Source organism: Dipodomys spectabilis, unplaced genomic scaffold, assembly GCF_019054845.1.
Source record: "Dipodomys spectabilis isolate Male_0828 unplaced genomic scaffold, ASM1905484v1 ptg000253l, whole genome shotgun sequence".
In the NCBI taxonomy this organism is placed as follows: domain Eukaryota; kingdom Metazoa; phylum Chordata; class Mammalia; order Rodentia; family Heteromyidae; genus Dipodomys; species Dipodomys spectabilis.
Window position 1 is genome coordinate 568927 of NW_024870930.1, and position 26539 is coordinate 595465.

At 41.7% G+C, this 26539-nt stretch overlaps 1 protein-coding gene across 1 annotated transcript; it reads right to left on the bottom strand.

The window, feature by feature from the left end:
* Positions 1-12139: 12139 nt before the first annotated feature.
* On the bottom strand, positions 12140-17654 carry LOC122124905 (tubulin beta chain-like). The gene is made up of 4 exons (XM_042699482.1): positions 17598-17654; positions 16641-16745; positions 13856-13985; positions 12140-13200 (listed from the first exon to the last, which is right to left on the bottom strand). The coding sequence occupies exons 1-4, from the start codon at positions 17652-17654 to the stop codon at positions 12140-12142; spliced, it is 1353 nt and encodes a 450-aa protein (XP_042555416.1).
* Positions 17655-26539: the final 8885 nt, after the last annotated feature.

Below are 26539 nucleotides of genomic sequence, written 5' to 3' on the forward strand. Positions count from 1 at the left end.
AGCACTATGGGACCTACCCCCATTCTATCATGTGCTTAACATGGTCCTCACATGTGAGGGCAGAATACCTTCTTGTCCTTGTGGGACTCTTGGATTTCAGGGAAGCAGGAGGCTGAGACTGAGCCCAAACCTTACACTTCTCAGTTTGCTGGCCAAGTTTCAGAAAAAATTAATAATCTGCCCAACGAAGATATGTCAGGTTACAAGTGAAGAAAAGACAGGAGCCTAAAACTTGGCATGGAATTTCTGAGAAGACACCTTTATACTAAGAATTATAGCTTTAGAAATGGCTCAGGATTGGTTGTGTTCAGAGAGTGTGGGCATGCAGGCCAATGAGGGGACTGGTAACTTTTTAGTGACAAAAAGGAAAATAACCCCAAATGGGGCTGCACTGGACATTTAATTGATGTCAAAGTATTGGGTCTGAACAGTACTGGTTGTGAACCTGGACTGCTAGGCGTAGGGCGTAGGATGTGAATTGAGTTATAAATGGAGGGATGAGTTGATGGAAAGAGTTGTCAATTGCAACAGTACATTCACATCTACCAGGGATCTCTTATAAAGGGACAGTACATTCAACTTTATGAACCCATTGACACTGGTCATTCTTGGTTGCTGGGCAATCACTTCCTGGCTTATCAGACAATACACCAAGTGGCCATGGTTTGGTGGGCACAGAGGGCTAGCATATAAAGGTCAGTGAATGCCTGGCATGTTAGCAGGGAGTACCAAGGTTTAGCCACCCTGCACTGCTCATTCCCAAGGTTCTCAGCCTGTTAGTTCCTTGTGGAAAACTCACTGCTCAATGGGAACAGGTGCTGCATTCCAGGCCTCTCCCTCCAGGTCTCAGAAGTCCTCAAGAGGCTGTTCTGAAGTTGTCGGGGCCTAATGCAGGCAAAGCTCAAGTGTTGTAAGCTCCAATTCATAGCAATGATAGGGTGCTGCAGAGCTCTGTAATGTGTTATGCCTCCAAGGGAAGGAGGCCCTGTTGGTACATGGTGCTACAGGGCTTCCTGATCCTCCCTGCCCAACAGCAGCTATTCTGGCTTGAGCAGCACAAAGGGATGGGGCATGAGGCACCCTGGGGACAAGCACCCACCAGTAGAAGGGTGGCTAGGGCAGGTACATCTACAGAGAACAGTGCCAGTACTGGGGGGCTGTGTGCTTTTTTCAACTTCTCCACATTTCAGTTTTCAAAAACAACTTAGACTTTAGAGTAAGTTTCAACCTATGGAAAATTTACACAAGTGTTTCCCTGGACTACCCCACCTCTCCCTAGATGCACATGTCATAATCAAAGCCAGAACATTTCCATTGAAGTCATATTAGTCACTAAACACAAACCCCATGCTAACCTCACCATTGCCTCCCTCTGCCCTTCTCTCACTCAGGAGTCTGTCTGGTCCTGCAGATCCCTGCTCTCTTTCCCTTTGAGGAACAAAAGTGCCCACCAAACTTCCATGCTTAGACATCGTGAGGGGTTCCACTCAGCATTTGATGTCTTGGTAGGAATAGATTGAGGGATGTGGAAGGAGTCCACAGAGCAACAGATGCTACAGCCATCTCTGTGAATAACCCTGAGACACCGAGGTCCCCAACCTTATATTTGTTCATGGTACACCTGTTAGAAGTCAGTGTCTTGGACTTGGTAGGTAGGTGAGCTACACTACTATTTTGTGCTGGTCATTTTTCAGTTGTGGTCTTGCTTCCTATCCAGGTACATTATAGGGCCTGGACTCACCTATTTTAGGCTTCCTATTGTAGTGAAGTTGATATGCATCCCTAGCTTAAGAGGAGATGTCACCCACCTTTTGGCCTGGGCTGGTCCTGAATAATGATAGCCCACATCTCAGCATCCTAAATAGTTAGGATTGCACAGGCCACTCCCAGCTCCAATGTTCCTTCCTTCTCAACCCTACCCCCTCAGCAGTGACTGACAGCTCTCTCTCCTCAGTTACTCTTACCCTCTGAAATTTCAGAGAGGAGACACACATTTTCTTCTTAATTGTACTCTCATTGCTCCCAAGACTGCCTGAAATTGTACTGTCTATCTCCTCTCATTGTAGGCTCCCTAAGGAAGTGATACCCCCAGGTCCTGGATGTTTCTGCATGAGGAGGTATGTCCCAGTGACACAGAGGTAAAAGTAGTTATGAACCCCACAGGGAGGTCCTGCTACTCCAGCTGTGGGCTCTCAGTTCCTTCTGCACCTCCCTCAGCTACAGTCATTCTCCATGATATAGTGGTCTTCCAGCACTCCCCACATTGATGGGTATGAAGACAGCATCATGATAATTGGCCAGGTCAAACTATGGGCACTCAGTGATGGAGCTAAAGGAGTTTCACTTGTTCCCCTATCCAATCTGACATCCAGTCCCTCCCTTCAACAGAGTGCAATCTCTGTGGATGCCCTTCTCTACCAATTCTCTCAGTCTCTCTCTAGAACTAAGGAACAGGTGTATGTAATTGAGAAAATGCAAATACAATCTCTCATCATGATTGGGCTAATTTCAATAGGGAAAAAATGAACCACAAATTTATACTGAACCCATCTCCTCACTTCTTTTATTTATGCAAGTTTGATCCCTAATTGCTTTTGTGTGTTTGTTGGCGGAGGTGTATTGGTACAGTTGCAGGGGGTGGAGTTGTAAATACTAGGACTTGAACTCAGGTCCCTTGGCTGTTAACCTGGATTATTTGTTCAAGGCTGGCACTCTTACCATTCCAGTCACTGTTCCACTTGTGGCTTTTTCCATTCTAACTAAAATAAGAATCTCTTGGTTTTCTCTGCCTACACTGGCTTCAAACTGCATTTCTGGTATCAGCCTCCCAAAAAGCTAGAATTACAGGTGTGTGTGAGCAACTGATGCATGGCCTCCCACTTCCACTTTAAAAGGGCAGCTTTTAGCTTGTGAAGTTAGAGAACAATTCTTGATTGAAAACTGGGTATCAGTGTGATTTATGCAGATCTGGAGGCTCCTCATGGGAGGAATGGCCTTCCCCTGGGAAGGATCACAGCACTACATCAACCAAGTACATTGATGAAATGTTCCCAAAGAACACACCGGATACTCTGAGTAGAACAACATCCAAACCATAGGTCCTTAAGACATTGTCTAAAATAATTTTTCAACGAAGGTACTCACAGACACGCCTCCCATAATCTTGGGAAAAATAACATTACAGCAGCCATCTGGATCCTGTCCGGGGGTATAGGGTGATTGGAACCAAGCCTTTTCAATAGCCCAAACCACATCACAAAGAGGCAATATGGATGCTCCTACTCCAATGGCTGGGCCCTTTACTGCTACAATATTAGGCTTCTTAAACTGAATTAAAGTATTCACCAAGTTTCTAAAGTTAAAAAAGTAAATGGGGAACAAGTAAAAACATTGCATGTGTGAGCAGATGACAAAAATCTATTCTAGATTGCAAGTTGCCAAACAGAAAATGTGCAAATCATAAAAACTAAGATTTTTTAAAAAGCCTCCTCCAAGAAAATGTAGTCTGTCGATCTACTTGCTGCAGGTTTTAAAGGCTTACCTACAGCCTGGATATCATGCAAGGGTGACTGCTGCCACCGGTTGTAGGTGACATAGCCAGAACTGCTTTGGTATTTACAGTGCCTCTAGGACAGTCTGATCATTATCTGTAGCATTTCCAACTTTCTCTCTTTGAAGACCCAAGCATCATACTGACTTTAGGGAGTTCTTGTGTCCAAGAAAGGGAAAATTTAGAGTGAACGTAGCACCAAGATTGTCTGGTACTGACTGAACGGTTATTGACTAACGGATAAAACCTGCCCCTGCTAGGAGACTTTACACATTGAATCTGGAAACAACAGGTATTTTCTAAGGTCTTATAAACTGGACTAAATTAACTTAGGGATATGGAGCTAGACTAATTTAAGGCATGAGGTTGGAAAGAAAGATCAGCAAGCATCCCGATGCCGATATCCCATTATGTGTTGGTGGATGCTACTGCCACAGGAGATTGGAGAGCAAAGCAGCCATGGGGGAAGGTGGTCTAAGCAGGGGACAAGAACTTGCCATAAGGCGCAGCCAATGCTTTGCTGGAGTTTATTTTTACAGGCTTTGTAGTTCCAGGGAGGTTAATGCTATACTATATAGGGAATAAGCTTCTTCCTCAGCCTCCTTCCATAAAGCTGATTCTGTTTTCAAAGGTGGTTTCTTGTTCTGATTTCACACAGTAGGGCAAAGCATAAATTTATACCTACCTACATACAAAGTTATTCTTTTTATGTAGTTTGAGTCTGACCACTGAAGAACAACTACAACTTTTCATACACAGAGTTCTAAGCCAGGACTTGACTGACAACAGTCATTGAGACACTTCCTACTAGTTCTCCGTTCTCTGAATACTATCAAGATGGAATATAGTGATGCCTCTCCCCTTACCCCCCAACCCCCTACAAGTCCTGAGGGTTGAACTCAGGGTTTTCTGTTTAGTTGACTGGCACTTGGCTATTTGAATCACACTTTCAGTCCTGTTTGTACTAATCACTTGGAGGCTCAATTTTAACAGACTTTTCTAATTGAGCTGGTCAAGATCGTATGGATGGATTTCCGACTTTTGAGTAGCTAGGGTTACAGATGTAAGACATCTACCTCCTGCTAGATTATATTGTAATGAGGGAGGTTGGGAGGTTTGTACATAACACAAGAGAACAGGGCTTGCAGATGCAGATTCCAGCAACTGGTGTGAGGTGTAGTCCATTAGGTGAGGCTGACCTCATCGCAGCCTTGTCATTTGCCCCCAAGGTTAGTAATGTTTTTGTGTTATGCGAGAATTGATTCCTTTAAATGAGCAAGCTACACTAATTTCTCATGATTCTAAATGAGATATCCCAAGGCATTGTTAGAAAGCTCACACTGGGGTTTAATGATAAAACTGTTGTACATAAACACATAAGAATCAAAAACTGTCCACTATTCCATGCTTATCCCATGATATATTTGTACCAATATAAAAAAATTCTGGTCTCAAAAATCTATGAAGAAAATCAATACCAGGGTTTCAATGGGATTGATATATTGTTTTACAGCTGCAATTTCTATTTTGCCTGGAATAATAATAATGCCAAATGAAATTATGTCTGTGTCTCAGAGATCCATGCTAAATTCACCAGCAGCCCTGCTCAGAGGAACGGTGCCATGATGGTGTGTGAATTCATTTGTAAACATGAGTTGAACAGGAACTCAGTTTGTTAAAACACAGCCACCCATCAAAGCTTTGTAGAAATGACCTGTCAGGAGAGACCTCCCCAGGCCACAAAGCTGGAGAAACATCAACTACAAAATTCCAGCTGCAGTGTGTCTTGTGGTAGGAGATTATGATGGACCTAAAGAGGAAAATGTGTACAACTTTGTTAAGTATATATAGGATTTTGTTTGCTATCCATGGTTCTTGAACATAGGGCCTGGGCACTGTCTCTGAGCCTCTTTGTGCTCAAGGCTAGTGTTCTACCAACTGAGTTCCAACAATATTCCAGCTTTTTCTGAGTAGTTTATTGGAGATAAGAGTCTCATGAACTTTTTTGTCTGGGCTGACTTCAAACTGCAGTCCTCAGATTTCAGACCCCTGAGTAGCTAGGATTACAGGCATGAACTAGCTGGCTGCTGGTTTTTATATATAACTTTTAAAACTTACAATTAAAGCCCATAATCATTAAAAGATGTAAAATGCAGCATACTCAATTAGTATTTGTTCCCACTGGATTATCTGTGAACTGAGTTAAAGATTTGCCACAAAGTTAGTTTTTGAAGACAGAATTCCTTCTGAGAAGACACTTGAAAGGGTCAGATATTAAGTCAGACCATCATAGAAGGGAGTAGGAATTGTCTAGGAAATCCAGGCAACAAGATCTGAATTAGGTAGTAGTGTGCTGCCTTCCTCAGCATACTCAGCTTTATTATCTGAAAGAGGAAGGATTGAGTGGGAAGAGGTCAAGTTCTAGGGGCAGTTTATGGGTTTGTTTTGCTCTCTCTCCAAATTCTCTAATATAGGAATGCTGAGTAATAGCCTCTTCCTTTGAAAACTTCCCACACTATCTCACTGTATCAGGAGAGGATACCTCACTTCTGTGCAGAGGAGCTTGCTTTTAGGTCCTTCAGACTCATGCAGACACCAAAACCCAATGCTATAATTGGAACCCAAGCTACTCAGTTTTATCAATGATGTAAGGGCTGTTTCATGACAATGAATCTGCAAACTGGCCATCATCAATTCCAATAGTGGAAATAGCAGCCCCAGACAGTGGACAATGTAAGATATTAGTTGATCTCCATTCTCACTTCCCTTCCCTTCCATTCTGGATATTTGCAACAATGAGGATCTTAGTGTCAAAATGTTTAAGGAATTTGAAACATGACACCACAGAAAGAAGCAAAAAAAATATACATAGAAAGATGGTTTTGTGTAATGTCCCTCTTAGGCATATAAGTTAATTTAAATAAACTGAGTAAGAAAGAAAAAGGTTTTAAGTGAAACTGCTTTAAATAATTATTTTTTCTTATTCTCCCATATTCCATTAAGAAAAATTCTCATGACAAAAATAGATTCACTCAAAGCAGCAGCAATGCAGGTTTTGCAGAAGCACAATGTTTCTGTTTCCTATAATATCAGTTGAGCCTTCTGTGGGAGCCAGGAGAAGAACATGGCAGTGGGAGGCTAGTAGAAGAAGTAGGAGTGAGGATCTGATGAAAACATGCATCTAAAATCACCTAAAAGTGCAAGAGATGCGGTTTCTGCTTAAATGTGTGTATCTATCTTTTCTCTTTTTCTTATCCCAGTACTACAGAGCTTCAGCCTCTGTCAAGGTCAGAGACTGGACAGTGGAGGAGGGAACAGGCTGAAGAATAGCAGGATTGGTGAGAGAAGATCCAAGATGCACAGGAGAGAACACAGGTGGGCTCACAGAAAATGTACAAAGTCACCAGAGAAGACAATGGTGTGTGCGTGTGTGTGTGTGTGTGTGCGTGTGCGCGCGCGTGAGTGCATGTAAAAAGTGAGGCTTAAAATCATGCAACATATCCTGAATTATGGTTCAACAATGAGCAGTGTCCACACATTGATATGAGGTTCTGATTGTCTTTAGCAGAATTATGTCCACTGATTAAGGCTTATAATTTCAGGTCAAGTAAGAAGGCACAGCCTTCTAGTACTATACCACAAAACTCCAATTAGAGAACCCAGAATAACAATGGGATTACAACATTTCAAACCAAATACTTCTGGCTAGGTCGTTCATGCCTGCAATCCCAGCTCTGAGGGAGGTGTATGTGAGGGAAGAGCAATGCCCAAAAATTACTTAAAATACTTAAAGCAAGAAGGGGGCTGGAGGTATGATAGAGTGCATGCCTAGTATGTATGAGGCTTTGAGTTCAATCAAACCATAAACTACAAAAAAAAACCCCAACAAATGTAAGATGGGCTCATTAGCTGGATTCAGATACCTATGCAAAGAAGCCAAAAATGTATGGCTTCTTTCTTCTGGATAGGAAATATTTAGAGTGGGGCTGGGAAGGTGGCTCAGTGGTAGAGCGCTTGCCTTGCATGCATGAGGCCCTGGGTTCGATTACTCAGCATCACATAAGCAAAAAGAAAAAAGCCAGAAGTGGCGCTGTGGCTAAAGTGATAGAGTGTTAGCCTTGAGCAGAAGAGCTGAGGGACAGTGCCCAGGCCCAGAGTTCAGGCCCCACAACCGGACCCTGACCCAAAAAGAAATAGTTAGAATTCGGTGAAGATATGAGAAGTGTACAACACAAGTACCATGCAGCTGTACATTATATATATAGCACTCTTAATCAACATGCCTGAGCACTTGCTGTGTTTCACTTAGCCTTAAAATCAGTTATTGCCCTCTGATAAGGCAGTCTTTGAAGTCAGACTCATAGAAAGAGCAGATGACTTAATTGAGTAACTGAGTTAAATGACAGGCATCTGGAAACAACCTGCTCAAGCTGTGCACAAAGGAAAAGAACCAACACTAGAACTTAAAATTTGTTCATGCCCAGTCCAAGTTGAGATGTATGCAATTGTGGAGCTTTCCTGGCCATTGCAAGCTGCCTTTTCAGATACTAGTCAATGTGCATGCATAGAAAGCCCCCTTACTGTGTGCTGTGCCACAACACTAAGACCATCAATGTTGTAGGATGACAGGGAAACTCCTCACAGGACAGAACATGGCCATTGTTATCTTGCACAAATAAGAAACCTGTCAAGCTGGGCACCAATGGCCCCTGACTGTCAACCTAGCTACTCAGGAGGCAGAGATCTGAGTATGGCAGTTAAAAACCAGCCTGGACAGGAAAGCCCTTGAGATACTTATCTCCAACAAACCACCAGGAAACTGGTAGTGGCACTATGGCTCAAGTGATAGAGAGCTGGCCTTGAGCTGAAGAGCTGAGAGATAGTTCCTAGGCCTAGAATTCAAGACCCATGGCGAGAAAAAGAACAAAAAAAGAAAGAAAGAAGGAAAGGAACAAAGAGATAAAGAAAGAAAGAGAAAGAGACAGAGAGAGAGAGAGAAAGAAACAAAGAAAGAAAAGAAACAAAAAGCAAAGAAAAGAAACAAAGAAAGAACGAGAAAATTGAAAAACAGAAAGAAACCTGTCAAGATGAGAGCTATGGCAAAGTTCCAGCCTCTGCAGATGAAGACATTCTGACCTGGGAGATGGCCCAACGACAGAGGAACTGTTACTTTCTCCTTGTAAGAGCCAAAGCTCCCACTGGGCACATACAACTAGCATGGAGCCGATGCCCATCACATGTGTACTGCCCCATGTCAGTGTGGCCACAGTGATTAGCAGCCAAGCTGCCAAGTCCCCTCCACTTCCCACCTCCTGGGCACATTGTGGGCCAGCTCAGAAGGAGGTTTCAGAAGAACATATAGAGCCACGCAGCAAAGCAGTGGTGCAGAAGCACAAAGCACATGTCTCTCACCTCTGAGTTTACAGAGTTTTTCTCAGATGATTTTGTGGATAACAAGATGTGAGTGAAGCTGTCTTGCTTCCTGAAAATATCTCTGTATCCATAGGCACTCTTTGTCTGCCTCACACTGAAAGGCAACTACTTGTCCAAAGGCTGGTCTCCTCTGTCGCCAATATATTTCCTTTTCCCAGCCATCACTCCTTAACAGACATATGTATGTTGGCTGATAGCACATCCATGAATGGAGATGTACCTGCCAAGGGTTTGAAATCACACTGGTCTGTAATTTCCTATCACCAGTTCTCTTCCACTGTCACCTCAGAATTAGACCAGAAGCTGGTCACAGTTCCAGGATTTATCAACACAACGATGTCAATATCAGAACCTTGTCAAAGTCTACTTCAAAATACCTTTCAGTTTCAATCTATGTCTGACAGAAAATCCACCCCATACTTTTTTGGTCTAGGATATGTATAGCTATAAACTGGGAGACTTTTAGAGAATGAAATTAGAGAGAATGGGTCTCCTGGACAGGATCTGCTATAGGTATGACAAGTTGGAAGAAAAAAGAAAGCAGCATAAGGAAATATGATTAACAAGGCCAAAGTGGTCAAAATAAATCACTCCAATGCAAGAAGGTTCTTCTGACAAACCTGTTCTTGTTGAGCCATGGCCTGGTATGGTGGTGCCACTTTAGACTCTGGTCCCATTAAGGCAACATACATGTCACAGCTTCTTCCTTCGATGGCCTAGGCTCTCTACCAGAGGTTCATCCCCCATTCCTACCTCTGCCTTCTAAAAGGGTACACATATCAAGGGGCTCTCTTTTTTCCACCTACAAACATTCTAGCAGTGTTCCCTCATGACACAACTCCTCAATGCCAATCTGGGTGTTTTGCCTTGACTCCTAATATATCATCTGCGGAGCCTAACATTTGTTACCTTTCCTCCTTTTGGTACTGGGTACTGAACTGAGAGCTTTGTGCATGCCAGACATGTACTCTACCACTGAGCTGCATCTTTACCCAGAGCTTTGCTTATACTAGTCAAGGACTCAATTATTTGATACAATTACCAAGGCACATGAGAATAAGGGAGATGCTGCACTTAGCATTTGGACAAAATAATCACCCTGTCTATAGGAGTCACTTCAACATTAGCTTGTGTGGCAATGTGTACAGAGCTCTGGCTAGGAGAAAACAAAAGCCATGTCTGAGAAATACATGATAATCTACTGGTAAAATTATCAACAGGAGTTTTCTGAGGGATGAGGCATGAGTCATTAATTATGAAGCAAGGACTATTTCTTCGAAAGTGTAAAGAAATAAGCCAAGGCCACCAGAAAATACTCAAAAATGGGTACTTAAGAGAAACGAAAACTGTTCTTAGTCAAACACTGGTAAATAGGCTGGGTGGGGCCTCCACCACAGCTTGGCCTCAATCCTTAACCCACTGAAGAATGAGAGTGCCTTGGCCAGGCCTGCCTTCAGTTTGGACCCAGCAGCCTTAAAGGATTTGGAGTCATCCAACCTGGTCAGTTCCAGGACTAGAGACGCAGGGATGTCAATTTCCTGGCCAACACCTACTCCCTAGGACTCCCACATTGGAAGCTATTTGCACTTTGATCTGCCCTGGGGCTTCTAGTCACAGATCAGTCTCTCTGGCAGTTTACTTTCTGATGAGTAAGACCAACTTGGCTTAAAGATCTCTACCCCACTCCTCCCCACCCTACCCCAACCTCAGGCCTGGTATAGGAAAGCTTAGGGAACTTACCATCTCCCAACTTTACTAGAAACAAGGAACTTGCACCTCACCCAGTAGTATCTTTCCTTAGAGCTTCCTAAAAGTTGCTGGATTCCCATAGGTCCTGTTTCTGAAGGAAAAGGGGCTCTTACAAGTTATTGGTGGCCATGGAGGAATGCTTGACACAGACAACCTAAGTGGAGCCTCACTGCAAGAAGAGTGAAAGATTCTGGCAAAAAGAACCAGAGAATGATTTTGGCCTGTGGTGAAAATAGAAGTGTTCACCCTCTTCCTGGCCATTGTGTAGGTTCTAAGCAATTGAGATTTCTGTCTCACTCATGTAAAGTAAACATTCCCAACAGGCTGGATCTTTTTCCCTTACAACCCTCTGTGGGCCTCAGACAGCTTTGAATGCTGGAAAGTGAGTATGAGAATGGGTCATTGGGCCATGTCTCCCTTCCACTCCTTGACTTGTAAGTACTGAATCAAGCAGATCTTGATACGCTATGGGACTGGTCAGCTTCTCACTCCCTCAAACAGCTAGACTCACTTCTGTCCTTAGAGCTGCCAGATGACTTGAGAAACTACCCTGGCAACCAGGATCTTGCACTCATCTTGTGAGTGCTGCTTCACTGCCAACTGAACCGTAAGCACAGGGATTGGGGTTCCTGCTTCTGTTTCTGGGGAATGTGAATGAAATCCCTCTGATGGGGCCTGAGACCAGAACCTGTGGTTGTCTGAAGGAGAAGTAGATCCTTAATGGCCAGTATTCATACCTGCATTTTGTGGTCCCATTCCCAAAGAGGAATGCATACTAGGGGGCAGGTAAAGCAAGTCCTGTGTCAGAATAAAGGAGGAAGAGGCCCTGCTACCTCAGTGCCCAGACAAGTCTTGAACATCAATCCCTTCAGTACTCCAAACATCACTTTGGTACTAGGAAAATTTTAACATCTGAATCTGGTTTACTTTCTCTTCAAACTGCTTTTATGCTAATGGCATGCTATTGAGAGACTGCTAACTTTAAAACTGGGCCAGGGAAAATAAACAACATTGGCACTTGTCATCCTCCTGTTCAAAATAATAGGAACACCATGAATTTGAAACTCCTCTTGAGCACCAGTCCTATATTGCTAAGATTAAATCCTGCTGGCCAACTTTATATTTCAAATATATTGAAAGAATAAAAGGGATTCTAAAGAATAAGGACTCAAGAGTACAAAATGTATACTTCTTTATTTATATAAATAGGGCTTTAAAATAATACTATTTAAAAGAAATCTTCATTTTTAATTCACCATCAGTTAGTTCCTGACCAGAAAGGCTGTGCATGATGATACACAGCAGGGACCTCAATGCATGACAACAGGATCTCAGGAAAGCACCATTCATTTGAGAAGTAGTAGGCAGGCTCTGACAGTCCTGTTGCACTGCTACCAATGGGAAGTCTTAAACTTCTTCCTCCACCAAGTCTTCTTCAAATTCCCCCTGTTCATCAGCAGTGGCATCTTGGCACTGCTGGTACTCGGACACCAGGTCGTTGATATTGCTCTCAGCCTCAGTGAACTCCATCTCATCCATGCCTTCTCCCGTGTACCAGTGCAAGAATGCCTTGCGCCGGAACATGGCACTGAACTGCTCTGAGGTGCGCTTGAAGGGTTCTTGGATGGCTGTGTTGTTGCCGATGAAGGTGGCTGACATCGTAAGGCCATGCGGGGGGATGTCACATACAGCTGTCCTCACATTGTTGGGAATCCAGTCTGCAAAGTAGCTGCTGTTCTTGTTCTGCATGTTGAGCATCTGCTCATCCACCTCCTTCATGGACATGCGGCCTCGGAAGATGGCAGCTGCTGTCAGGTAACGACCATGGCGGGGATCACAGGCGACCATCATGTTCTTGGCGTCAAACATCTGCTGGGTGAGCTGGGGCACTGAGAGAACATCGTACTGCTGGCTGGCCCGGCTGGTCAAGGGTGCAAAGCCAGGCATGAAGAAGTGTAGGCGGGGGAAGGGCACCATATTCACGGCGAGCTTGCGCAGATCTGCATTCAGTTGGCCGGGGAAGCGCAGGCAGGTGGTGACTCCACTCATGGTGGCAGACACCAGGTGGTTCAGGTCTCCATAGGTGGGTGTGGGCAGCTTCAGGGTGCGGAAGCAGATGTCATACAGGGCCTCATTGTCGATGCAGAAAGTTTCATCTGCATTTTCCACCAACTGGTGGATAGACAAGATGGCATTGTAAGGTTCTACCACGGTGTCTGAAACCTTGGGGGAGGGCATGATGCTGAAGGTGTTCATGATGCGGTCTGGATACTCCTCTCGGATCTTGTTGAGAATCAGGGTGCCCATGCCTGATCCAGTGCCACCTCCCACGGAGTGAGCCAGCTGGAAACCCTGGAGACAGTCACACCTTTCTGACTCCCGTCGTACCACATCCAGCACCGATTCTAACAGCTCGGCTCCCTCCGTGTAGTGGCCTTTTGCCCAGTTATTGCTTGCCCCGCTCTGGCCTATCAGACATAAAGACATGATGAGACACACACTCCAAGAATAATGACTGTGCCTGTCCTATTGTGAAGACAAAGGATTGTTCTGAGCCAAACTTTGCTATTATTTTAGATACACTATGGTGAAATAAAGGAAATGTTTTCAATGTATCTGGGACCCTACAAATCACCGAGGTTCTAAAGAAAAGTAGAGAGTGTGGAGGAAAATACATTTTAACCCAAATCAAGTACTTCTAGAAATGAAGAACTGAGCCTGCCTCAATACTGGAAATGTAATTACTTTCACAACAGGGACAGGAGCACAGTGTGGTCAGAGGGAAGCTAAACTGCAAGCACTTGTCTGCTCCTTGCTCACACATAGCTGTGCTTTGATTTCTGGTGTCCTGAAGTGGTTCTGTTATTGCCAGGCCTTTAAAATGACCAGCAGTGCTGAAACCTTGTTGGTGGCTTTCTCTGCTTGCTGCTCTTTCCCTTCAGAGGCTTCTTTGTCATGGAGAACTTGCAGAGTTGCACTGATCTGAGCTGTCTGAGTGGCCAGGGGCATGACTCCCATGGACTGGAATAGGTGGGTTAGCTGAGGACAATATCTAGGTGGATAAAGGCTCAGCCCAGCACTGGAGTGCCTGGATGTTAGGACCCATGGACCATGATGACATACCAAATATGAAGTTGTCTGGCCTAAAGCTCTGGCCAAATGGTCCCGATCTTACTGAGTCTAAGGTGCCAGGCTCTAGGTCCACCATGATGGCCCGAGGAACATATTTGTTGCCCGTGAGAAAAAGAGTTGACTTAGGCCTATACTTGACAAGGAACTCAGGGCAGAGCTTATGATTCTAAGTGACTCTCAGCATTCATTACAAAAATTACAGCATTTGAGACATGGAAACAGAAAAGATATCTTGAGCATGAATCCCCATGCAAGAGGCTTCAGCAACTTTAAGGATGTTTGCAGTTGTCTATTTCCATGAATATTCATTCCTTTGCTTTGGGCATGGTGGCTGAAATCTCAGCTACACAGGAGGCAAAGATGAGCATCAGGCTTTGAGTCTAATGGTGCAAAAGAAAGGTGACAACACCTTTTTTTTTTTTGGTTCATCGTGGGGCTTGAACTATGGGCCTGGACACTGTCCCTCAGCTCTCCAGCTCAAGGCTAGCACTCTATCACTTGAGCCACAACCCCACTTTCAGTTTTCTTATTGGAGATAAGAGTCTCAGGGACTTTCCTGCTCAGGCAAGATTTGAACCATGATCCTCAGTTCTTAGCCTCCTAAGTAGCCAGCATTACAGAAATGAGTCACCTGTGCCTATCAGCAAGAAACTTCCTCTTTTTTGTTAATTTTATTTTATTGTAAAGGTGCTGTATAGAGGAGTTGGTTACATGAGTAAGGAAATGAGAACATTTCTTGTCAAAAATTGTTACCCCCTCCTTTGTTGTTCTCCCACTATCCCTTCCCTTCCCCAATTACCTTTCTCAAGAAATGAACCAGGTTCATGCCTGTAATCCTAGCTACTCTGGAGGCTGAGATCAGAGGATGACTATTCAAAGCCAGCTGGGGCAGGAAAAGTCCTTAAGACTCTTATCTCTAATAAACTAAAAGAAAACCAGAAATGGCACTGTGATTCAAGAGGTAGAGCTGCTTGCCTTGAACTGAAGAGTTGACGGACAGTGCCTAGGCCCAGAGTCCAAGCCACATGACCGACCCCCCCACCCCCCGGGCCAAAAAAGCCAGGTATGGCTATTCACCAAGTAGATGTAAGGGAATTCAAGTGTAAGGCTTTCCTGGAGAAAACATATATACAATATATATATTTCTTGTCTTATAATGTTTCAATAATGGTTATCAAATAGCACATATCCTTTATTCAAATACTCAAAGCAACCTTGGGCAATGACTTGCAATTTCCCATTTAACCTGATTTGGCCCAAGGGAAAGCAGTTAACATGATGTAAACACCAGTTTTAGAATACCCCCTTCCTAAACATTCACATGAAGAAAACTGACCATCCTGCTGGATATACAGGATCTAATAAAGACACAACCTAAAATTCTGTTCATAGGAGTGACACAATCCAACCCAACCACTCTCAACCAAGGAATCAGAAGATTAAAACCTTGTATGTTACTTAAACAATATTAACACAAAATACCAAGGTGAGGACAGCCCAAAATGTAGATCTATAAAACTCACATAAATTAAATAGCTTTGTAATTTTGTTTGTACTTGTTCATTGGATTAATACACAGGAAAGCCAATTATCCACGATTCTGTTTGTATACAATAATGTAGAATGGAAACTCAATATAAAATTAAATGAACTTTACATTGACAGTTACAAAAACTGAAAAACTACTCTGTAGACTTCAATTAGGCTGTTTATGTTAGGAAAGACAATATGAATCATTTAAAAGCAATGTTTACAAATTAGTATTGATTTTTTCTACATCACAAGAATGTTTTCTTACTTTAAAAACCTTAAAAATAATTTACAGTTGGCTAAGTATTCATATTCAAAATGCTCAAGACCAAAAATGTTATAGATTTCAGGGTGAGACTATTTATGCTTTATGGTTTGGACTATTCTCATATATATTAGTGACTGAACATCCCTCTTTAAAATTTTTTAAATTTTCTTTTTCAAAATATTGTTTTAGAAATGTAATCTGTATTATAAAGAGGCAATGTAACTGGGCTCTGGTTGCATAAGGGTGTAATTCTAGCTACTCAAAAATCTGAGATGAGACCTTAGCATCGCAGATTGAAGTCAGCTGGGGCAGGAAAGGCAGGGAGACTCATCTCCAAGAAACTACCCAAAATAAAAGAAGCTCATAGTTAGTGCCCAGGCTTGAGCTTAGGATGATCAGCACACAACCAAATGGCATTGGATTATATTTTATCAATTGTTTTAGAATGCATATTTAGGCAGTCTCATTTTTAATTATGTGAAATGGGCTCACGCCTTTAATCCTAGCTACCCAGAAGGCTGAGATCAGAGAATCAGGTTCAAAGCCAGCCAGGGCACAAAAAGCCAGCAAGACTCTTATCTCCAATAAAACACCAGAAAATTGGAAGTGGCACTGTGGCTTAAGTGGTAGAGCCGCTTGCCTTGAGCTGAAGAGTTGAGCGACAGTACCTAGGCCCAGAGTTCAAGCTCCATGACCGGAAAAAAACAATTCCAGGTGTGGTTAGTCAGCAAGTAGAGTTAGGGGGAACTCAGGTATAAGGCTTTCCTGGGGTAATTCACAAGAGTATACTCAAAAATTAAAACAAAGTATCTGGTGGAGTGGCTCAGTTGGGTACAGCACTTGACTTATAAGATTAAGGTCCCAAATTAAAACTACAATACTACCATAAGAAAGGCAGGAACTCTTCCTTTTCATTAGTATTCCCCTGGGAACTATTTTGCCACGGTATGGGAAACAAGATGGGAGAAACTTACCAGCTGCCTCATTGTAATACACCTCGATTCTCTGCAGCTGTAAATGGCTGTCCCCATAGTAGTTGCCAGTGCAGTCAATATTGTGCTCATCGCTTAGCATTTCCCAAAACTGAGATGGAAATAGAAGTGTATTATGACCTAGAATGTTAACTGTCCAAAAAATGCATTTTAAAGTAACTATAAGAAACTCATGTCCTGTTGACACAAATATATTTGTAAAAAATAATTACATTTTCTAAATTAAAAAAAAAGCACAGAAAATGGTGCTATTTTAGTTTTGTTAATCTCTTTTATCTGGCTGAATAGAAGACATCTGGTTTCTCCTATCAGTATTCCATCTTATGCAGTACCATATTCTGTTTGTATTCTATGATGAGTAACTGGCCTTCCATGGACATGAAATTACCAAAGCAGTAACTTGAAGACTCAGCTAGAAGGGTCTCCAGAACCCCAAGTGTCCTCAGAGCATACATGACAACCAATGATTCAGAAAACACCCAACTTAAGGGAGCTGAGATGGGGCATGAAACTCAGAGAAATTTGCATTAAGGTAGAAGAACTGTTCTCAATTATCTGACACTCATCAGTTGACACAAAGGGAATTCTCTGTATCTTTCAGCTCAAAGACACTGCATTCCTTTCATTCAAACCAGACCGAACATGCATTAGTCTATTCCCAGGAAACTAAATACAAAGACTTGAGTCTCAGGTAAGACTAAGACATGCAAGGGATTTAAAACCACCCCAGGCTTGCTTAAAAACCACACCCACCAGGGCCACACAAATTAGGGAAATTGGAGAAGCTATCTGGGGGGCTTCATTTGCAGAAGGTTAGGGACCACTATGGAGCCCCAGCTACCTCAGCCTAGCCATGACCACCACCACCTCCACACTCCAACCCCATCCTCTTTCTCCTTCCCCTAAATTTGAGACTTGGATCCTAGGCCAGTGCCATGCTCACCTTTGCTCCAATCTGGTTGCCACACTGGCCTGCCTGTATGTACACAATCTCCCTCATGGTGCAGGGCTGCAGAACAGATGGATGTGAGTCTTCAGCAGTGGTGCCCAAAGAGGCAAACAGGTAGAGCTGGGAAGCAGGAATCTGACACAGTGAACTCAGATCCCCATTTATACCTCTGGTTGTTACAGGGGCAGAGGAGGTGGGGCAGACTTGATTATAGGTGGAGCCAGCAGGTGCTCCAACTCAATCTCCCTATTGCTGGGTAATCAGAGGGCACTACCAGTTCCCACCTACCCTGGTATCCAGCTGCCAGCTGCAAGTCCATTAGCACAGCTCCCATTCTATTTGGATCCTCTGGTCACCCTGCCATCCACTCCCCACTCTGACTCACAAGAGAGGCTGAACCCTGGGATCCAGGAAAGAAGAGGAGGAACTTCCTCTACACAAGGTCCTTGTGTGCCAGAAGCCCAGAACAAGCCTGCCTTCCATTTTTGATTGGAGGGCCTAGAACTGAAGGGACATTTTCAGCTGTGATCCCAAGAGCAAGCACAAACTGTTAGATTCCATGATTGATTCACTTTCCATTATGGGAAGAGTCAGGGGCTTAGGGTCTAGTCTTCATTCTCAGGTTTTCTCTTTCTTTCCTCTTAAAAGTAGCTTGCTTTATTCCTTGGGCCATAGGACTACTACAGTCTACTTTTTGTTTCATTTGGCTTCTGTTCCTAGTGTAAGAACTCAGGTCCTAGTCAGAGTGTCTTTTTTTTTTTTTTGGTCAGAGTTGGGGCATGTTAGTGACTTAGGGCTTGAAATTAAGGCCTGGTGACTCTTTCTGAGGTTTTTATTATTATTGAGATTAGGTGATTACCTTAATTTCTCTTATTTCACAGAATTGTGGAATAGTGATATTTAGTTGAAATCACAAACATATTTTAACCTTCACAAGTCAAATTATCATTATCATGGACTATAAAGTTTGTGAATTCTATAAGCTTTGACAATACAATTTATTTCTTCCACAACGGGTGATATTTACATTTCTCTACTTTTGCTTAGTGTAGGATTTCCTGTCTTTCACTCTCATTCTGCCCCTCTCTTTCTGAGGTTTTATTGATTTACTTATTTAACTGAAAGGTAGAAGGCTCTACTACTTGAACCCCAGCTCAACTTCTGCCTTTTTTTTTAAGTGTTTAATATGAGACAAGAGTCCCATGGGTAGTCAAGGGCAGTACAGTGAGGCTTGAAATCTGAGATCACTATTCAAAGTCAGCCTGGGCAGCAAAGTCTATGAGACTTACCGCCAATCACCCACTAATAGGCAGAAGATAGTAGAGCTTTAGCCATGAGCAAAACACTTCAAGTTTAAGTCCCTCGACTGAACAAACTGAAGCAAGTTTCATGGATTTCCCTGCCCATGATGGCTTTGAACCATGATCTTCAGACTTCAGTGACTTTAGCACTCAGGATTATAAGTGTGAGTCAACATTTACAAATCTTTAATTACCTTTTCTTTCACCTTTTCTGGTTATTTATTATTTCTTTTTTTGACAATTGTTCTTAGGGGCTAGCTTTCATTCTTAGTTTTTTCTTTCCTCTTGAAACTACCATGCTTTAGAAATTTGACCACAGGTAAACTACAGGCTGTTTCTCTTTTTTGTAGCTCTTCTTCTAGGGCTCAAACTCAGGTAATGGTGACTGAGGTTCTTTTTTTATTTTTATTTTTTTAAATTGAGTGCTGCTTGTTAGTTCTGGAAATTAATGCCTGATGACTCTCCTTGAGGATTTTTTTATTTTTACCTTAATGGTGGCAGGTTTCACTAGTTGAGCCACAGCTCAGCTTCTGCTTTTTCGGTGGTCAATAGGAGATTAGAATACCAACAGCAAGCCAAGAGCATTATAGGGAGGACTGAAATCTGAGAATCATGGTTGGAAGTCAATCTGGGCAAGAAAATCTATGAGAAAATGATCTCTAATTAACCACCAAGAGGTAGGAAGAAGTAGACCTCTAGCCATAAGGAAATCATAGCAAGTTCAAGCCCCAGTACTGAACACAGTAAATTAAGTCTTCTGTACTTTCTGCCAAGGATGGCTTTGAAACACGATCCTTAGATTTCAGCAATCTGAGCAAGTAAGATTGCAGTTTTGAGCCATGATTTAGAAATCTTTAATATGCTCCTTTTTGCACCTTTTCATTTATTTGATTTGCCTTCCCCCCTTTTTAAAGTTCATGTCCTTTATTATTAGGGCCTAGCTATTCACACTCAGTATTTATTTATTTATTTTGTCGGTTGTGGGGATTGAACTCAGTGCCTGGGTATTGTCTGTCAGGGATAAGGCAGTCACACTGCCCCTTTCAGCCACAGTGCCACTTCCACTTAATTTGAAAAAAAACAGTCACCAGGGGAATTTTCAGCCTGGACTGGCTTCCCTTTGTGGGAAGCTTCCTGAGCAGTGAGTATTACAGGCATGAGCCAGAGAAACCTGGCTTGTTTTCTTAGATCAAAACTAGCAGGCTCTACAATTTATGCCACACTACTTCACTGCCCATGAGATTTTTGGATTTTGTTTTTTGCTCAAAGCTTGCAGGAACAAAAACTCAACTCCTGAGGGTTTTTTTCTTTTGGGAGTTGGGAGAGGCTTGAATTCAGGGCCTGTGGACTCTCTCTGAGGGTTGTTTTGTTTTTGGTATTTTCTTTTTATTTTGAAGCTAGCAGGCTATTAAGCCTCAGCTCAAGTTACGCCTTTTTTTTTTTTTTGGTATTTAATAGGATATGAGTCACATGTTAGCTCTACTTCAATTATTTTTGTAAGTTTTAATTTTCTTTACAAAGTATGATATATTTTTTGTTAAATTGTTATTGGTGTGCTTTTATTGGGTTGTTTCGGTATGAACAACACTGGGGATTGAACTCATACCTCGTTTATGGGAAGAAAGTATTCTAACACCTAAGTCACAATTCAGCTATGGCAGTTTTTTTTTAATTTTCTATTTGTTTGTTTGTTCTTTGTTGGTCATGGGCTTGAACTCTGGGTCTGGGCTCAGTACCTATGGTCTCCAGCTCAAGACTAGCACTATACAACTCTAGCTACAGCACCACTTCAAGGTTTTTGAGTGGATTATTGAAGATAAGAGTCTCATGGACTTTTCCTGTCTGGACTGGCTTCGATCCACGATCCTCAGATCTCAGCCTCCTGAGTAGCTAGGGTTAAATGAATGAGCCACCAGCACATGGCTATCATGTTTTTGTGTTTTTTTTTAAACTGTTTAAATTACTCATTTTTGTCCTTGTAATTTAATTTAATATTTAATCTTTTCTCATCCCGGAGAATTGAGTATAGGACCCTGTGTATGTATGTATCTACATGCTTTTGTGTGCATATGTGCCAATACTGGGGCTTAAATTTCCTTAACTTTTTCCATGCAAGGCTGAAACTGTAACACTTGAACCATACCTCCAGTCTGTTTATTTTTGCTGCTTAGTTGAAAATAATAATATCTGATTTGCTACTTTGGAGGCTTAGGTTTTTAGATGGTTGTTTGGAGCCAGACTGGGTAGTCTCCTTACCTCTTCCCTCTAATATACTACTCAGGAAAAGCTGCAAGTATCACTGTGGCTCAAGAGGTAGAACACTAGCCTTAATGAAAAGCAACTCATATACAGTGCCAAGGACTGAATTTAAGCTCTGGGGCCAGCAGGTTAAAAAAATAAAAAACTCTGAATTTTCTGACCAGTCTAGCTTTAAACTATGGTCCTATAGATCTCAGCCTCTGAATAGCTAGGGGATTACAGGTTTGAGCCTTTAGTTATAGTGATAGTTTTCTATTATTATTATTTACAGCTGCTTCTAAAAAATGACACAATGTGGCTAACAGTGGCTCATGGTTATAATCCTTGTTATTATGGAGGCTGAGATATAGGAACCTTGGTTTGAAGTTGGGCCCAATGACAGAATGTCTGTGAGTCTTATCTCCAATTAGCAACCAAAAATATGGATGTAGAAATATGGCCCAAGTTTTAGAGTAGTAGCCTCAGCAGTAAAAGCTTAGAGACAGTGCACAGGCAATGAGTGCAAGTCCCAGGATCAGCACAAAAAATTAAATAGAACCCAAATCATCAAGGGTATGGCTACTGATAGTTTGCCTATGTTTTCCTAAAAGTCTGTTTGATAGCCACCACAAAGAAAAATAGAAAAACCAACAAATTATGGATCCACAGCCAGATGAATATTTTTGCTCATAAATCTGCACTAATTATATTTTTAAAAAAGTTTTACATTCTTTCATTTCAAAAGTTAGCCAAAAATAATGCCAGTTGAAGAGAAATTGCATGTGATGACGACTTCAGCACTACATTCCTCAGATTTTTAAAAGAAGATGCCACCTATTTACACCTTTTAAATACAAATGGCATTATTAAATATATTTCAACTAAATATTAACTTCACTGTTCTCTAAATTGAGGTGTTGACCTATATTTTAAATCAGAGTGAGTTGTATAAACATTAGAGAAATACTGAGGCAATGAAAAGGAACGCAGGAAGGAATGTTCTTTTCAGAACAACTTGGTTTGAGGCTGGCCACCAAGGTAGGTCTTCATTCCTATGGTTCCTTTCCTTGACTGGTCCTTCTCCCCTTGAGTCTAATCAAAGGATTATCTTATAGGTATGGGAAAAGCAGCAGCTTGAGTTGAAGGCTTTCTTTTTTTTATATTTTATTTTTTTATTATGCTAATACTGTACAGAGGATTTACAATTACATGGGCAAGATAACGAGTACATTTCTTAGTAAACATTGTTGCCTCCTTTGTTTCCCCTTCCTATCCCTTCCCATAATCTCCTCCTCATCCCCCTGATTCTCTCCCACACACACCAAAATTGTAAAGTTCGTTTTTCGACATAAAGACTTGTACATCTCATTGTTGCAATGGGGCCAGCTGTATCCCTAGTTAAACGATTTGTTTTTTCCTTTCCCCTCCACAAATTATACCAACATCAAATAGAGTGAAGACTTTCTTTATACCCTCTTTCTTGTGTTTAAATGCAGGAATTAGAAAAGTCACTGGCTGACTGGATTCTGACTTTCAAAGAACTTCTAACTATGTAGAACAACATGAGCCAGCACATTGTGGAGGAGGACAAGATGGTGGCTAAGGACAGATATAATATTTGCACAGAACATGCACATTCTTACTCCTGTAAGTCTGTCATCTGCCCATAGGAGGCTGAAATGTCCTAAAATTCCAATGTTAGAAAGGAGCTTTAATTTTGTTAGAGTTCCTTTTCAGTGGGATCCCTGCTTCTCCATGATTCCTTAAAATTCTGTAGTTTTAGAAGGCAGCAGCATGCTTAACAGAAACAGCACTGGATGCACCATCTGTTCAGATTTTTATGTTTGTTTTTTAAATACCTATACATATATTTTATTGTGAAAATACCGTATAGAGGGGTTACATGGGAAGGTAATGAGTACATTTCTAATCAAGTATTGTTGCCTCCTCCTTTGTTTCCCCTTCCCATCCTTTCCCATCTCCCCCACCCGCCCCCCTCCACCCTCTCACCACCCCCTCTACCAATGTTGTAAAGTTCCTTTTTCGACATAACGTCTTGTACATCTCATTGTTGCAATGGGTCTACCTGTATCCCTAAAAACAATTTCTTTTTTCCCTTCCCCTCCACAAATTATACCAACATCAAGTACAGTGAAAACAAGGGTTATGCTATGAGGGAGTGACATACAAAGCAACAAGGAAATCATTTATAAATATGTTAGAAACAATCGCAAGAAAGAAAAAAAAAACATTGAATCCTTATCTTGGGGTTCATTTAGCCTTACATCAACTTATCTGTCCACTTCTGCTTGTCTCAGACATTCACTAGTTATTGCAAATAAGGGAAAACTGTTCACATTTAAGGAAAATTAGAAATAACCTTAATCAGAGAGGAGAATGAGAGGGATGGGGCTCAGCTCAGCTCTTATTGGTTAGATGGTGACAAGTGTTGTCTGTTTTTTCTTTGCTTTTTCTTAAATTTAATTTTACCATCAAGATAATGTACAGAGGAGATACAGTTAATACATAATGTTATGAGAACATTTCTTTTTTGAACATTTTTATTGTAAGAATACTGTACAAAGGGGTTAGAATTACATGATCAAGATAATGAGTACATTTCCTATCGAGCATTTTTGCCTCATCCTTTGTTTTTCCCTTACCATTCCTTCCCTCACACCTCTACAACTACACTGCCCAAACCCCCCACGCCCACCCTCTGCCACTGAAGTTGTAAAGTTCATCTCATTGTTACAATGGATCAACCTGTATGCTTATTTAAGCATTTTGTTTTTTCCATTCCACTCCCTGCATTAGAGAAGTGTATATACAAGATGCAGGACACTGACATCAAATACTGTAAAAACAGGGGTTAGACCCTGGGAAGGAACATAAAAAGAAACAAAAAAAATCACATGGTACATTATAAATACTTTAGAAACAATAGCAAGCAAGAAAGAGGATATTTATGTCTCATCTTGTATAGTCCTGTGTACATAGCTTTTGACTTTTTCTGCTTGTCCCAAACATATACTAGTTATTGCAAATACGGGAAACCGTGGGACCTGTGTTCCTTTGGACCTGGCTTACTTCACTTAATATAATTGTTTCCAAGTCTTTCCATTTCCAAACAAATGAGGCAATGCCATTCTTTGTGATGGAGTCATAGAATTCTATTGTATATATATGACACATTTTTTTGATCCTCTCATCTACTGAGGAGTATCTGGGTTGGTTCTATCGCTTAGCTATGGAAAATAATGCTGCAATAAACATAGTTGTGCTGGTAGCCTTAGGATAGCCTTGTTTGTGATCATTTGGGTAAATGCCCAAAAGTGGGATTTCTGGGTCAGAGAGGAGCTCTATGTGGAGTCTTTGGGGAACTTCCATACTGCTTTCCAAAGTGTTGGAACAATTTTACACTCCCACCAACAATGTAGTAGGGATCTCTTCTGGCCACATCCCTTCCATCATCTGTTGTTATTAAAGTTGTTGATCATAGCCATTCTAACTGGGGTGAGGTGGAATCTCAGTATTGTTTTCATTTGCATTTCTTTCATGGGTAGGGAGGTTGAGCATTTCTTCATGTGTCTATTGGTCATTTTTATTTCCTCTTCAGAGAAGTTTCTTTTTAAGTCTCTAGTCCACTTTTTTATCAGGCAGTTGTTTCTTTGAAGATTTGTAGTTTGGGGATTTAGTTTTTTGTGTTCCATGTATATTTTAGATATGAGACACTCATCTGTTGTATGGCTAGTGAAAATCTTCTCCCAGTCCATGTGCTTTCTATTGATCTTGCTAGCTATGTCCTTTCCCATGCAGAAGCTCTGCTTCTTCATGCAATACCATTTGTCCAACTTTTCTTTGATTTGTTGTGTTTCTGGGTCTCTATTAAGAAAATTTTGGGCTGTGCTAAGGAAAACTAGTATTTCTCCTATTCCGTCCTATAATGTTTTCAGAGTGCCTGCTTTGACTTTGAGGTCTTTGATCCATATGGAGTTGATGATGGTGCAGTGTGATATATAAGAATCTAGCTTTAGTTTTCTACAGGCAATTAACCAAATTTGCCAGCACCATTTACTGTAGAGGCTGTCTTTCTTCCATTCTATTTATTTAGCTTCCTTATCAAAGATTACGTGGCTGAAAGTCTGTGGGTTCATTTCTGGGTTTTCAGTTCTATTCCATTGGTACTTAGGTCTGTTCTTGTGCCAGTACCAAGCTATTTTGATTACTATGGCTTAGTAGTAGAGTTTGAAGTGTGGTATTTATATTCCTCCAGCAATGTTCTTTCTGTTAAGACTCATTTTTGCTATTTGGGGTCTTTTATTCTTCCATTTGAATTTTTGGATTTCCTTTTCTACTTCATTGAAGAAAGAGGTCAGAATATTGATAGATACCGCATTGAATTTGTACATAGCCTTTGGAAATATTGCCATTTTCACTATGTTGTTCCTTCCAATCCAGGAGCATTTTTGGGGGGGGGGGAGGTTTCTACTTCCTAAGTTTTGTTTTTAATTCCATTTTCAGGTTTTTAAAGTTTTCATCATAGAAGTCCTTCACGTCTTCCTTGTCAGTTCTTGCTGGTGGTGAGTAGAATCCACTAGTTCACAGTGTTTGTTGTCTGTGTCCCGGGCTTTCTCTATTGATATGGAGGCCGCTGCAGGAGCCACAGCAGCCGCAGCTGTGGAGACCAGCAAGTGCTCAGATCTGTCTCCTTAACCAAGCTGCTTGAATTTTTTCTCTCTGGCCAACTCTCTGTACTCTTATGGCACACTTGATGTGATTCTCTAGCATATGACTGCTCACTGGATTTTTAAAACCGATTTCTATGCCAGAGTTTGTTTAGCCTCCAGCTTCTCCTCTGCCATCTTCCTCCAGATCATTAGTCTGTCTGTTGAAAGGCTTCTCCTCTTCCTTGGGTAACACCTCATCTGAGCCTAACAGCAGGGGTATTACTGGGCTTCCCTACACACACATGTAATACGGTTCATTTTAGGAGAGGTGGGATTTTTAAACTTTTAGAAGCTATCAAATCAACTGCTTGAACTAAAGAGGGTATGGGTACTTAGCTGCTCACTGCTACTCAGGAAAGAGTTCTGGTTAGCATATTAGACAGTTTATATAAGTGATGAAGTCAAAGCAAATTGAAGGCTTCAAGTAGTCTTAAAGATTTTCACAAACACACAATTCAGTGGAAGTGGCACTATAGCTCAAAGTGGTAGATCACTGGACTTGAGCAAAATACTCTCAGGGATAATGCCCAAGCCTTCAATTCTGGCCCCATGATTGACAAAAAGTGAACAAGGTATTTTCTCATCTCATTTTGTTTTTTATTCAAATTTTATACAAAAAGTGTAGGGAGTTCTAGGAAAGTTCTCCAAAAGTTAATATAGAACAGAT

What these genes read in the sequence shown, in the direction of transcription:
- LOC122124905 (XM_042699482.1), bottom strand. Translation starts at nt 17,654, where the DNA reads ATGAGGGAGATTGTGTACATACAGGCAGGCCAGTGTGGCAACCAGATT. An exon ending in GCAACCAGATTGGAGCAAAG is followed by an intron (nt 16,746 to 17,597) that starts GTGAGCATGGCA and finishes TTTCCATCTCAG; the next exon opens with TTTTGGGAAATGCTAAGCGA. An exon ending in GCCAGACAACTTCATATTTG is followed by an intron (nt 13,201 to 13,855) that starts GTATGTCATCAT and finishes TATGTCTGATAG; the next exon opens with GCCAGAGCGGGGCAAGCAAT.